This window comes from Mus pahari, chromosome 9, assembly GCF_900095145.1.
Source record: "Mus pahari chromosome 9, PAHARI_EIJ_v1.1, whole genome shotgun sequence".
Taxonomy (NCBI): domain Eukaryota; kingdom Metazoa; phylum Chordata; class Mammalia; order Rodentia; family Muridae; genus Mus; species Mus pahari.
Window position 1 is genome coordinate 42,649,270 of NC_034598.1, and position 13,012 is coordinate 42,662,281.

At 50.5% G+C, this 13,012-nt stretch overlaps 2 protein-coding genes across 5 annotated transcripts in view; one reads left to right on the forward strand and one right to left on the reverse strand.

The window, feature by feature from the left end:
• Trpm2 (transient receptor potential cation channel subfamily M member 2) overlaps nucleotides 1–1,654 on the reverse strand; it is a 53,604-nt gene extending 51,950 nt beyond the window's left edge. For 2 of the 3 annotated variants that reach the window (XM_021205171.2, XM_029542598.1), the window contains exons 1-2: nucleotides 1,504–1,654; nucleotides 293–371 (exon numbers count right to left, since the gene is read on the reverse strand). The gene's annotated coding sequence lies outside the window, so the exon portion shown is untranslated. Of the gene's footprint in view, nucleotides 1–292; nucleotides 372–854; nucleotides 941–1,503 lie in introns of those variants that run through there. The other variant, XM_029542599.1, reaches the window with a different exon arrangement.
• Nucleotides 1,655–10,513: 8,859 nt separating this feature from the next.
• Nucleotides 10,514–13,012, forward strand: part of Cfap410 (cilia and flagella associated protein 410) — a 6,851-nt gene continuing 4,352 nt past the window's right edge. Inside the window, exons 1-3 of one of the 2 annotated variants that reach the window (XM_021205307.2) lie at nucleotides 10,514–10,668; nucleotides 11,649–11,667; nucleotides 12,403–12,449. In XM_021205307.2, the coding sequence (XP_021060966.1) occupies nucleotides 10,592–10,668; nucleotides 11,649–11,667; nucleotides 12,403–12,449 (143 nt within the window). In that variant the 5' untranslated portion in view covers nucleotides 10,514–10,591. Of the gene's footprint in view, nucleotides 10,669–11,648; nucleotides 11,668–11,694; nucleotides 11,947–12,402; nucleotides 12,450–13,012 lie in introns of those variants that run through there. The other variant, XM_029542688.1, reaches the window with a different exon arrangement.

The following is a 13,012-nucleotide window of genomic DNA, read 5'->3' on the forward strand; positions in this document are numbered from 1 at the left end:
AGGAGGAGGAGGAGGAGGAGGAGGAGGAGGAGGAGGGGGAGGACAGCCTCAAGCAGCTGAACCCAGCCCCTGCTGAGAGAGCCGCGTTAGGAATGGATGGAAAGCCAAATCTGATTGGGCTCTGGGCACATCTTCCAAGTAGCTATTTATGCTCAAGACTCCTGGACCCAGCGTGTTTCTGGCCACCACACACACCCCAGCACACAAAAGTACCAGCAAGCATAGGGATTTTATTGGGAGGGAGGGCTTATGAACCCTGGCTGGGGACTGGGGCATATGGCACCTTCTTTACCTCACTCACTGAAAATTCTGCATCTCTCAGGCTTCCTGGTAGTTCTCTGCTTGCTCCCAGGCATCCTGGACATACTGGTCTGGAAAGCAGTTCAGATATTATAAACAGCTAAACACAGGAAAGGGCACAGAAGGGACCCCTGTGAGGGTTCAGAGAAGAGCGGGAGCTGGGAGCCATAGCGCGTGGGCACAGGCTACACTGGCTGACATTGAGTCTATGCCCCTGTACCAGCTCCAGAGCCTGTACCTGGATGCAGCTCAAACACTGCACCCCCTCAACACCCCCAACTTACGCCTCTACCCCAGGGAACACCCTCCCCCCACCCCCACCCCGACTCAAGGTGAACTCCAGAAAGCAGTCGGCATTCCAGCTCATGCCTGCACCCAGGTCAAAGACTTAATCTTTACACTTCTGTCACGCTCAAAGGACACTGCAACCCGCTCCCCAACACCCCGCACTCCCTCCCCGCCTGAGGCCCCGCAAACAGCATTCCCATCCCCCAACTGAACCCCCATTTCCTCTCCAGATACTGGGTCAGCGCCCCTTGACCAGAGACGGGTACCTGCTTTGGGGCCGCGCACCCAGGCGTCACACGCGCAGCGCACAGCTGCGCAGGACAGCCGCTCTCACCCGCATCTCACCGCTAGGCGCAGCCTGAATGGCCCGCCCCGCACTCTGCGTCACTCAGCCTGATTGCGTGGCAGCCGCAACTAAGTAAGAACGTGGAGCCACGCATGTGCTGGGCCTCCTGAGATGCTCTACTTGCGGGGCAGCCTCTTCAGGACACCTAGAAAGGCACTTGCGGCCCCGGGAATCAGATCCTCCACAAAGTGTAGAAAAAGATTTGTATATGCCTTGTCTTCAAGCCCTGGACCTCGAAGGAGGCAGACTGGGATAAAGAGCCAGGGCGCCTCCGTTGGACCTGAGCGGACTTAAGTACCCGCCTCACTCCTGCCTCAGTACCCTCCTGCTAAAAGTCCCTTACAGCTACCCTCATACTAGTTGTGCTCCTCACAGAAGCACCCAAAGCCAAAGACAATTCCCAAGGGGGGTGGTGGCTTTGGACCTAAAGACTGGGGCAGCCTCAGGGTCCCTCCAAATGTGTCACACAACAAAGGAGACAGAAAGAACCATAAGGATCAATCCTAAATTGAGCCTGCAACAGGGTTGGTTTCAAAGATACCCACCCTACCCACCCCACCCCCAGTTACCCTGAATGTGTTGTGCCTGGTTCCTGAGAGTGATGAGGGCTGTATTGATTCCTGGGAAGACGGCTGAGACTTCCTTCATCCCTGAATCACACTCTTCCTCTCCATTCCCAACACTAGTCGGCAATGCCCAGCAGAACCCCTGAGCCATTGGCTTCAGTGCCAGGAACGTGGAGAGGGTTGGTGTATGTATGACCTCTGATGTAGAGAGTGGGGGATCTGCCCAGGAAGTCATGCCTGGCCAGAAGCTTCCTTCCTCATTCCCTCCCTGGGACTAGTCCTCCGTGCAGACCCTGACTCAGCATGTACTGTCAAAGGTCCTCTACAGCCGCCCTGTGGCTTCCCTGCCCCAGATGAGAAACAGCCTGCTGATGCTCACCATTCCTGACATCTTCCCATCCAGCCACCCCAGTCTGGGTGGAGCCATAGTAAAGATGCACTATTTACAGGGACAGCACTCGTATGAAATGTTGTTAGGAATAATGCCATAGGTGGAGATGGAGGGGGCTGTCTCTCCTCCAGAACAGTGAGTGGCAAGGTGGGTCACAGGCCAGACAAATGTGTGTGTGGTCACCGGTGCAGTGCTCTGCTCTATTAAACGGCATGCTGCACGGGCACCTAGATGGCTTGGGCACCCAGATGACTTCCCTGTCCCCTGCTGTGTTCCCAGTGTCTGGCAACTAGGGCTCCGGGAGTGGTTGATTAGAGTCCGGGCTGCCACTCCCAGGGAAGATGCCCAGACCCATCGTTAACAGGTAAGGAAGTGGTTACCCTGCCCCCCCCCATGCCGTCTGCGCATGCTCCTTCTCTAAGCCATCTCATTAACTGAAATCACCATGGGCAGTTAATATTTCATAAGACAGTAATTGCGGCGTGTCCAGCTGATAAGCGGGCTGGCCTCTGGTTCCAAGTAGCCCATGCCCCCTGTGGGAACATCATCTAAGGTGAACCAGCCAATGAACTGTACATACCCATGAAGTGTCTGTGCTGTGTGGCCCCGAAGGGCTCCTTCTCTTCTAGAGAAGAACTACAGGTTACAGGAAGGCCACATTGCATCTTCTAAGATACATTACAATGGCATTTATGAAATATCCATCCATAAAAATGATGGGCACCATCCATTAAACTCAGATGCAGCACGCACTGATCTCACCAGAAAGTCGCCTCAATTCTGATGAAGGAAATTTCAGCACAAGGAGTTTGGTTGGTTTTTTTGTTGGTTTTTTTTTTTTTTTTTTTTTTAATTTTTTTTAAAGGACATTATGCCCAAGATAAAAAGCCCCTGCTTTGGTAGCAAAAAAAGAAAACCACAGAAACGTGGTGATCTGATGGCTCTCTGCGTGGGGGTCATGAGTGAGAAACCGGGTGAGGGAAGCTGCGAAAGGAGAAGTCTTAGGGCAGAACATCCACACTTGCTCTACAGAGCACAGTAACTGCTCTGTCCCGGTGCTGACTGTGCCTCTGTATCAGGAAGAGCAGACTAGGGGGTGTGTAAGTGGACCAGCATGGCTGTGTGCCAGAAAAAAAGAAAAAGAAAAGAAAAAAATATATATTTATAAAAACAGGCAGAGGGCCAGATTTGGAGCTGAGGCTCAGATGGAGAGTTCCAGAAACATTGTAGCAAAAGGACAAAAGTTTTTTTCAAGAAAACTCGGTGGTGGGTGGGAAGACACTGTAGGAAGTTGTAAGAAAAGCAGCTGGTGTCACCCTGAAAACTGACCACTCACTGAGTACTGTTGAATGCTACGTTGGGTACAACATCATCCTGAGAGCTGAGTTGACCCAGGGCCCAAAAGGTCACAGGACATTTTGAAAGAAAATCAACAACATAAACCCAAACATAAGCACACATACATACACATAATTTAAAAATAAAAACAGGACCTAACGCCCCCCCCCAAAAAAAACTGTCATTTAACAAGATTAAAAAAAAAAAAAAAAAAAGCCAGGCAGTGGTAGTATACATCTTTAATCCCAGGACATGGGAGGCAGAGGCAGGCGGATTTCTGAGTTCGAGGCCAGCCTGGTCTACAGAGTGAGTTCCAGGACAGAGAGGGCTACACAGAGAAACCCTGTCTTGAAAACAAATAATTAATTAACTAAAAACAAACCCCAAAACTTGTAAAGACGTGTGGCTACGAGAACCCCCAACCTTTAATAGGATGATTATTCTTTGCTGTATTGAAAGACTCTCAACTGCATACACAGAGCCCTGCAGACTGTCCAAGGAGTGCATGTGCTGGCATCCACTTTACGTGCCTCCCCTCTGAGACGGATGCCCCACAGTGGGTCTGGGAGAGGCCAGGAAGGTAAACCTCACAGCAAGGTCTGAACTCGTTCTTTGGAGGAGAGAACAACTAAGGCAGCTGAACACTGCCAAATGTCCCCTGTGGGAACCTGTCCTGGGAAGCCCCTGCAAGGACTCTAGAGCAGAAGCCAGCACCGGTGACTGTGTTCCTCAGCGCACTGACTGTAAGTGTCCAAAAGAGCTCCTCTAGTGGGTTAAAACCTTAAGAGGTACCTGGCTCTGTAACCATTTAGAATGCTGATAGCCTGTGATTCTGAAAAGAGCCGCTGTGTGGCGCTGGAGAGCTACCTCAGACTGTAAGAGCTCCCGCTGCTCTTTCCAAGGACCCTAGTTCAGTTCCCAGGATTCACTTGGCAGCTCACAACCACTTGGAACTCCGATTCCCGGAGATCTGATACCCTCTTCTGACCTCTGTTGGCAACTTCCCAGGACCTGGCTCTGAGTTTCATCTTTGGGAGGAATAACAAGGTGGGACGGGGGTGGGGGAGGTGGGGCACGGCTTCAGCTAGAGGAGGAAGGGACAGGGCTGGACAGAATGATCCACACTATGACCTAGGTGTGATTGAGAGCCAGAGGCTATGGCCTTCACAGTTTTGTAACCTTGAGACCTGTTTGGGTGCCCATCTACTCTTCATCCAGTGACTGGAAGGGAGCATGGCCTGGGGTCAAAGCTGCCTTGGTCAGAAGACAAGATTCCAGCTGTGAGGTCCAAGAAGTGGCCAGCAGGCAGCCAAATGAAAACCTGTGCTGGAGTCAATTCCCTCACAGACATCACAGCTCTCACCAGGAGCTGGCTCTGTGCTCTACTGTAGCTGCAACTGTCTCAGCCACCTTTCCTGTCCCTGTCCCTCGGGTCCGGGTCTACCAGCTCCACTACTGCACACCCTGGTGGAGAATTCCTTCCCTGGGGGGCAGGGGGAGATGTAAGCAATGTCAAATATATACACACCCCTCCCTATATGGACCTAATCATAAACCAAACTGAGATTTCACCAAAGTTCACTCTGGAGAACCAATGACTTTACTGGGCTTGCTTATAGAAAATGCATGTGACATTACTGGTGGGATCTTTGGGGGTAGGGCACCAAAGAAGCTACACTGGAAAGTCTTCAGGTAGTATAGATGATAGCTTCCCCCAACAGCCTAGTAGATGCAACCCCCTTCCATTAACCTCCCCTGCTTACTTACTCTCTCACATCCCAAGACCACATGCAACCAAGGACAAAGTTGGATACAAATGGCTGGGGGGACAGGCTAAACTCTCGGGCAAGGGTCCAATGACCCTCCCCTAACCCCTTGTCCTATCAGAGAACATCAATAGTCAGCCAGGCTACTCCAAATGGCCTCTTGAAAACTGGCACAGTTAATCTGATGGTGATGGCATTTTACAACAACTGCATTCGTCTTCTGCAGGGGCAGAAGAAGAGGTAGGCTTCAAGTGTGGGGTAGCTGTTTCCTCTGAACTGAAATTTTTACCTGTTAAGGGAGAATGGAGGGCTCATAAGATTGAAAAAAAAAAGCAAAGGAAACTCGCAAGGCTCAGGAAGCTCAGAAAGTTACAAGACTCACAAGGCCCCTCCCCAAGGTTAGATAAACAGTTACAGTTGCTGAGGAGAGGAGACTCTCTGAGCACCCACTGTCTACAAGTCGTTCAGGGAGCTCGATGGATACAGCTTTGGCGAGTGGTCACCCATGTTCCTGTAATGAACCCTGATAAACTCATCAGTTCATCAAACTGAATGGAGAATTGTTTCTCTGATCTGTTGTCATTGCCCTATAGATGTTTGTGTCTCTGTAGGAAAAGCCACACAACACTAGAGAATGAGCCTCAGCCCCACAGAGAGGGAACATCAGCAGCAAGAAGTGTCAGTACAGGCTGGAGAGATGGCTCAGCGGTTAACAGCATTGACTGTTCTTCCAGAGATCCTGAGTTCAATTCCCAGCAACCACATGGTGGCTCACAGCCATCTGTAATGGGATCTGGTCCTCTCTTCTGGTGTGTCTAAAGAGAGTGACAGTGTACTCACATACATAAAATAAATAAATATATCTTTTTTTTTAGAAAAAAAAAAATGAAGTGTTGGTTCTAAGGAAGCCAAACAGTAGCACAGAGAAGGGCCTCCCTGTTCACAGCAATGCCAGGCTCGAAACTGCCTAGCATTAGTGTGTCCCACCATTATAACCCCTCTGAAGGACCACAGACTGCAGCTGAGGTAGTGCACACTCCGTTCATAGACAGCACATGACTCAAACAGGGCCAGTTCCCACATGCAGGCTTGAGGAACTTCACGAAGCCCTCTTCCTGCCAGATGTGAAACTGCCGACTTCATACCTCGAGTTGGAGGCCAACCACAGCGATCTTGGGTCAGTAAAACACAGGATGTGGCCATGCCCTGAGAGCCCTGGTTGCCCCCTCAGGTGAGAAGCCGCAACTCAGGCCTGGGAGGCAGTATTTTCATTTTGGTTTACCTAAGTTGGGGTTACTTTCCTGTCTGTGCCAGAGTTCTTTGCAGGAAAAGACACCCTTCTGCATTTGAAATGAGAGCTTTGTAATGGGTGCCAAACTTTATGCAACTGTTACAGAGAATGGAAGTGGAAAGCAGAAATTGCAGAGTTTAGGGAAGCCCCTTGGCAGTTCTCTTGAAGTGGGACAAGAGCATTTGTGGGATACCGTGAGCCAAATGCCCTCCTCCACTCCCCACTGTAGCTACAGGGCCAGACAGACAGAGCTGGGAAAACAGAAGGGTTCTGCTTCGGGCTTGCACCTAGGAATGCCAGGTTACTTCTGGGACCGTGTGCAGGATGAGGCTACATAAACTGTTGGCTGCAGCGTAAGAAGGAGACACTTGGTCATCTCTCATCCCAGTGACCTTCCCATGTGGCCACAGCTGCTGCTCCTCCTACCTTCCAGATCACATGCATTTGCTGGTTGCTTCTCTTGGGGTCAAACCAGCTTGGAGTTGTGGGGGAAGGGAGTTCTAGGAACACAGCTGAGCCCAGGTATACCATGTATTCTTTGAGATTCCTTTGTTAAAAATCTCAGCTGTAGCCATCTGGTCCTTCCATTAACCAGTAGGCACTCCTGCAGTCACCAAATATGATACAGTCTGCAGAAGCCCCGGGGGCTATAAGACGGCCACCTCCTGTCTTTCTAAACCAGAGAGGCCAGTGAAACCCAGAGAGAAGCAGTTGTTTTCGGGTAGATGCTATACTGCTGCAGGAACTCAAGGGGGCGCTGATCTAGCTCAGCTGCCTACGACTTCTCAAGGCTGGAAAAGCTACAAGCCCTGAAAGTCAAAACTCCCACTGCTGAGTAGGGGGGCTGGAGGGCGATTGAGGGCGGGGTGTCTTCCCTGTGGTAGTGGGACCTTCCCAGGCTGATAATAGCGTCGTTGCTGACGGGACAGCCCTCAGAAAAGATAAGGAATCGGTGAGGGGAGGAAGGGCGTCAGGCGATGGTCAGGGATATTTAGCAGCTCGCTAACTAATCTGTGCTTCTGTGGCTCTGACTCACTAGCAGCCCGGCCCTCCTTTATTTATTTATACAGGTTGCACAGAACAAAGACAGACTAATGATTACCCTAGTGGTACAGAATATGTGTTTGATTTGTTTTATTCCATGTCCTGGGTTACAAGTTCAGTTACAATTAGAGAATACAAACAGAATAGGTTTTATTCCCTGTAACTCCATCGTAAAGAATCTAAAGACTGTCTCCTCCAAAGCAAACACATTTACTATAGGACAGCCTGCTTTTAGGCTGGCAGTGTTTGCAGTTTGAAAACACCCAGACAAACAGAAAATATCTGAACCCGTCCTTTTATGACTAGGAAATATTAATATCTAACTTCTAGGACTATATGTTTCACTATCTAGGCTATAAGATAGGGAAAGTTTATATTAGTTGGTCTATTTCATTGAGTTCTATTCCTCCAGGGTGTACCCTGTACGCCCCCCTATCTTTAAACTACATTTTCAGAGAGCTCTAAGCCTATAATTAAAAAGAGACCTTGAATCTGTAACCTGTTCTCCTGGCCAGTCAGAGTTTGTCAAAAGTCTCTCTTTACCCCGTACGGATTATGCTGCTTGAGGTAGCTCTGGGGCAGATACCCCAAAAAGATTCCTGGAGTAATGGCCTCATCTGTGCTTAATGATCTCCAGGGCATAAAGAATACTCCTGTGGGCAGTGGTGGCACACGCCTTTAATCCCAGCACTTAGGAGGCAGAGGCAGGCAGGTGGATGTCTGAGTTCGAGGCCAGCCTGGTCTACAAAGTGAGTTCCAAGATAGCCAAGGCTATACAGAGAAACCCTGACTCGGAAAAAAAAAAAAAAAAAAAAAAAGAATACTCCCAAATAGTGGCCAGATAGAGTTAATTTTAGGATTTTTCTAAAAAGACTCAAACATAATTTTTTCTCAGGAAAAGACATAATATTAATCATAACACAGAAAGTCCCGAAGAATGCAACAAGCGGAGACCAAAACCCAACAGTTAGACAGGACAGCGATTGCAGCAATCTACTCAGCTTCCCTGGAACTGTGCCAAGCAGTTTGCGGGCTTCCTGACTCTCCCTGTTTCTGTTGGATATGGCTGTCCACTGCTTCTGTCAAACCTACAGGGTACCACGATTCTGCAGGAGAGCCTCTTTCTTCAGGCCCGCCCCCTATCAAAAATCTCCAGGAATAAATAGCCTTTTGCAGAGAAGTCTCCCTGGACTTACATATCAGTAGGGCAAGGGCTAAGACTGGATACTAAGATACTAAGACTGGAAGAGCTGCAGAACCAGGGCCCAACCCACAACCTGACCTGGCCCACTCTCCACAGGTACCGCCCCTGTACCTTGGCCATGCCTGTCTAGGTAGAAGAGGTGAGAGCTAGGGAAAGGAACCCAAGCTGAACAGGATAACAACTCCACACTTCCCCTTCCGACACTTGATACAATGTGATACAATGTAATACAATGTGATACTACAACTCCAACAGCAGGTTTCTCTAGAACAGATGACAGAGTGGGAGATGCCCACCTCCTGTCAAACACTCCTCAAAGTCTTAGCTCCTTTGCCATCATCCATGTTCTTCTGGCCTCCATTGGAGCGGCCAGCAGACCTCTTTAAACTCGGCTGAACTGAGCCTATAAAATTCTTCCTACCACACTGGTGGCTGAGCTGTATCTTCCAGCTCAGGTCTTATTGTTCCTGATGGTAATGAATGGCCGGCCAGAGGATAAATCTTCAGTCCACTCTCTTTCCACTGTGAGTTCCAGGGAGCAAACTAGGGTTTTTAGGCTTGTGTGTCCAGTACCTTTACCTACTGAACCATTTCACTTGTTTTTGGTAAAGGCAGACCAGAGTGGTCAGATAGACAATAGAGCCCTAGAATAGTTCATCAAGGACAGTTTATTACCTAAAGGGCCTGAAGTACCCAATGCCTGTCCCAGTGTAATCTATAGGATAGAAAAGCTGCCTTTAATCCCAGCACTCGGGAGGCAGAGACAGGAGGATTTATGAGTTCGAGGCCAGCCTGGTCTACAAATTGAGTTCCAGGACAGCCGGGGCTATACAGAGAAGCCCACCCTGTCTCAAAAAACCAAAACCATAAAAGAAGAAGAAGAAGAAGAAGAAGAAGAAGAAGAAGAAGAAGAAGAAGAAGAAGAAGAAGAAGAAGAAGAAGAAGAAGAAGAAATGAAGATTTCAACCTACAATCTTTTGTTTTCTTCTGGAGATCTGTTTTCTCCAGAAGAAAACAAAACAAAAATTCATTTGTGATTACCTAAGATGCACACTGATAGCCACGGGTACGGGATTGGGAGACTTTCAAAAACATAAAGTCTACTTTCTACTGGTTTTGTTTTTGTTTTTTAAGGTTTTTGTGTTGTTCGTTTTGTTTTTCTGCATATGAGTGTTATGCTTGCATGTGTGTGCAACCCGAGTGACCTGTCTGGTGCACAAGGAGGCCAAAAGAGGGGCATTGGGTCCCCTGGAACTAGTTACATAAGGTTGTGAACCGGCCATATGAGTGCCCTGGAAAAGCAGCCAGCGCTCTTAACTGTTTCTTCAGTCCCTCCCCCAAGCCCCGACCTCTTAGCTTTGTGTTTTGAGATAATGTCTCTATGAACCAGTCTTGCCGGAAACTGGCTCAAGCAATCCTCCTGCCTCAGCCTCTGAGTGCAGCAACTACAAGCGCGAGCCATCCATCGCCTGGTGGTGGATTAGCTGTTAGGTAACACGAATCCCCGGTTTGGGGTCAAGCAGAATTGGGTGAGGGCGCAGTGGTGACCAGGGCCATGGTAGGGATGAGGATCCGGAACAAGCGTCCCAGGAGGGGTTTCTGCTGGCATCCCCTACAAGGACTCTGTCACCCTTCCGGACCCGACCTTGTCTGTCCTTCTCGATGTCTCCAAGACCTGCCAGGCGTCCCGAGTCTCTCACACACTCGCGCCTTTCTCACCCCAGACTCTTGCACCCAGGAATCAAAAGGGCCGCCCTTCCCGCGCACGCGCACACAGGATGCAGCGACCAGCGGTCCCCAGGCAGCAAAACCCGGAGCCTCGCGCACGCGCAGGACCGGCGGGCCGCCTAAGGGGCGGGGCGGAATCTCGTATCCCGGAAGTCGGGCCGTCCCGCTGCGCCAGCGCGCTTCCGCCCTCTCTTCTGGCTGCCAATGGGATCTCAAGCTCCACCCCTAGAGACGCGGGCCCCGCCCCTGGAGACGCGCCGCGGCGCAGGCCTCTCCCGCTAGCCGAGTGTACAGCGGAGGGCGGCCGGGCCCGCGGCCCTGTGGCCACCATGAAGCTGACACGAAAGATGGTCCTGTCCCGAGCCAAGGCTTCGGAGCTGCACAACGTGCGGAAGCTCAACTGCTGGTGAGGCCGGCCAGGAGCGGGAGGAAGCAGAGGCCGCGCTGAGCGCCTGCTGCCCCTAGGTTGCAGGTCACTCTGAGGCTTCAGAGGGGGCGGCCCTCGCAGGATAACTAGAATTTCCCTCTAGTGTCGCTGAGGGGTCTTCGCTAACCCTCTGTGTCTGTGTCTGGTATCTGAAGACAGAGGTGCTTAGTGGCATGTCTACAGGAAGAGACTGAGGTTGGAAAGTCATGATCCCGTGCTGGAGAGGGTGACCTGGTGTGAGTGACAACCTAGAGCTTAGATGCTACTATATGGCTGCGCTCAAAGTTGCATGGCTGGATCACACTAACACTGAAAGCCCCGGGCTTCTGGAGGAGTTTGTGTCTGGCGTGTGAAAGAGCTACAGGTGTCTCTGGAGACTCGGGTGGGATGCCGTGGCCAGAGCATCTAGCAGGGGCAGAGCAAGTGCAGACCCTTGCTTCTAGTGGTGGTCAGCAGGCTACTGGAAGGAGTGAGCTTTGTTAATTAAAAGCCTTTCTCTGCCCTGGCACATCTGGTGTCAGGGCCACAGTCCTCCCTGTCCTGGATTTTCAATAATGCCTTTCTTTGTTGAGCCAGCGAGCACATCAGGGCTTCCTCTGTGCAAGCAGAAACAACAGCCACATTGCAGGCCCGTGAAGTTTGCTTCATAAGTTGCATGATCGGCCTTTGAGCTTGGCCTCTTATGAAGACGCCTTTGTTTATGTGTGTGACTGGGAAGAGCTTTCTGCTATGGGAGCCTGAGAGGAGAAAACTGTGTACCCCCATGCACCAAGCAGGGAGTATTGGCAGAAACCAACCTCACCATTTGTGATATCTTTCCCCATATCTGGGTGACCAGCCTTCCTTACTGTGCCATTCCGAACGTAGAATCTTTAGATTTATAGACAATTGCCATTTCTCTGGGGATGTTTTTTATATTTTCGTTCAACAAATTAAAGTCTATTTCTTTTCTTCTCCAGGGGCAGTCAGCTCACAGATGTAAGTTCTGCCTTGATTGGATCTTCTTCCAGATGCCCCTTCTCCCAGAAGAATAGTTAAAGTTACAGAACTGTGGTCATCTGCTCAGTGCCGTGTCACTTGCTGGTCCTGCACAGAGGAAAAGAGTCAAATCTCTGGGCAGAGAGGAGTCCCTGGTGGTGATTTCCCTCAAGGACATCAACAGGGTCACTCTGCATGGCCTCCCTTCAGCTTCAGGAGGCGACACCCCAACCCCACCCGAAATGACAGGCAACTGGGAGTGTGGAGCCTACAGCCCAGGTCTCTTCCACAGATCTGATGGTGTGTCGTGGCCAAACTTAACTGCAGTTCTGTCTGCCTTGGGCCCAGCACCATTGGCAAGGAGAGCGTCTGTCCTTTCTTTGTGCCTCAAGGGCAGCAAAGAGAAAGGGTTGTGTATCTATCTCAGGGTGGGAAACCACAAGATTCCTCACCAGGAGTCCTCAGAGGGCATTGACGGTAATGATGTTCTGTGTTAGACACAGAATTGTCGTAAACTGTCAGGTAGAAACACCCAGTGTAGAACACCCCGAAGGCGGGCTGGGCCACAGAGACCAGCATGCAGCTGATTTCTTCTTAGCACCCTGGTTGTGCAAGCCCATACCCCTTCCTTTGGCCCTGTTTGTGCAGGTGACAGGACCCAGGACACATGTGTCCCCTGACCCGAGAGGTGACGACACTATTGTTAACTCACCAGCCCTGTTCTTCCCTCCCTAGATTTCCATATGCCGGGAGATGCCCAGCCTAGAGGTAATTACACTCAGGTACGTGACTGACTGTAGTCCTAGGGCATGGAAGCAATGGGGGGAGGGGGATCTCATGTCTTTCCTGTGGGGTGTGGGAAAACAGGAAATCTGGAGACTCCCAGTGCCATCTGAGACAGCAGCATCTGCTAACCGGCTAGGGAATGGTACTTCAAGAGCTTGGAGCCCCTACCTGCTTTCTCAGGATCTTACCTGGGCATCCTAAAGGCTCCCCTCTGCTTGCCCACTCACATTCACCCCAGGAAGTAATCTGTGTGCTTGTAGCAGGCTCCCTAATAATGAGCAGTAGTCCAGCTAGGCCAGTCCTCCCTGTGGCTACATCCGTCCCCTGAAATCCCCAGTACCCTATCTCCCCTGCCTTCTTGATTCCATCACCTCCATCCCTAAATTCTCTCCTGCCCATCCTGGGGCCCAGGATAGAGCTGACATGTAGGGCCTGTCTTAGGGTGTCTATTCCTGCACAAACATCATGACCAAGAAGCAGTTGGGGAGGAAAGGGTTTATTCAGCTTACACTTCCACATTGCTGTTCATCACCAAAGGAAGTCAGGACTGGAACTCAAG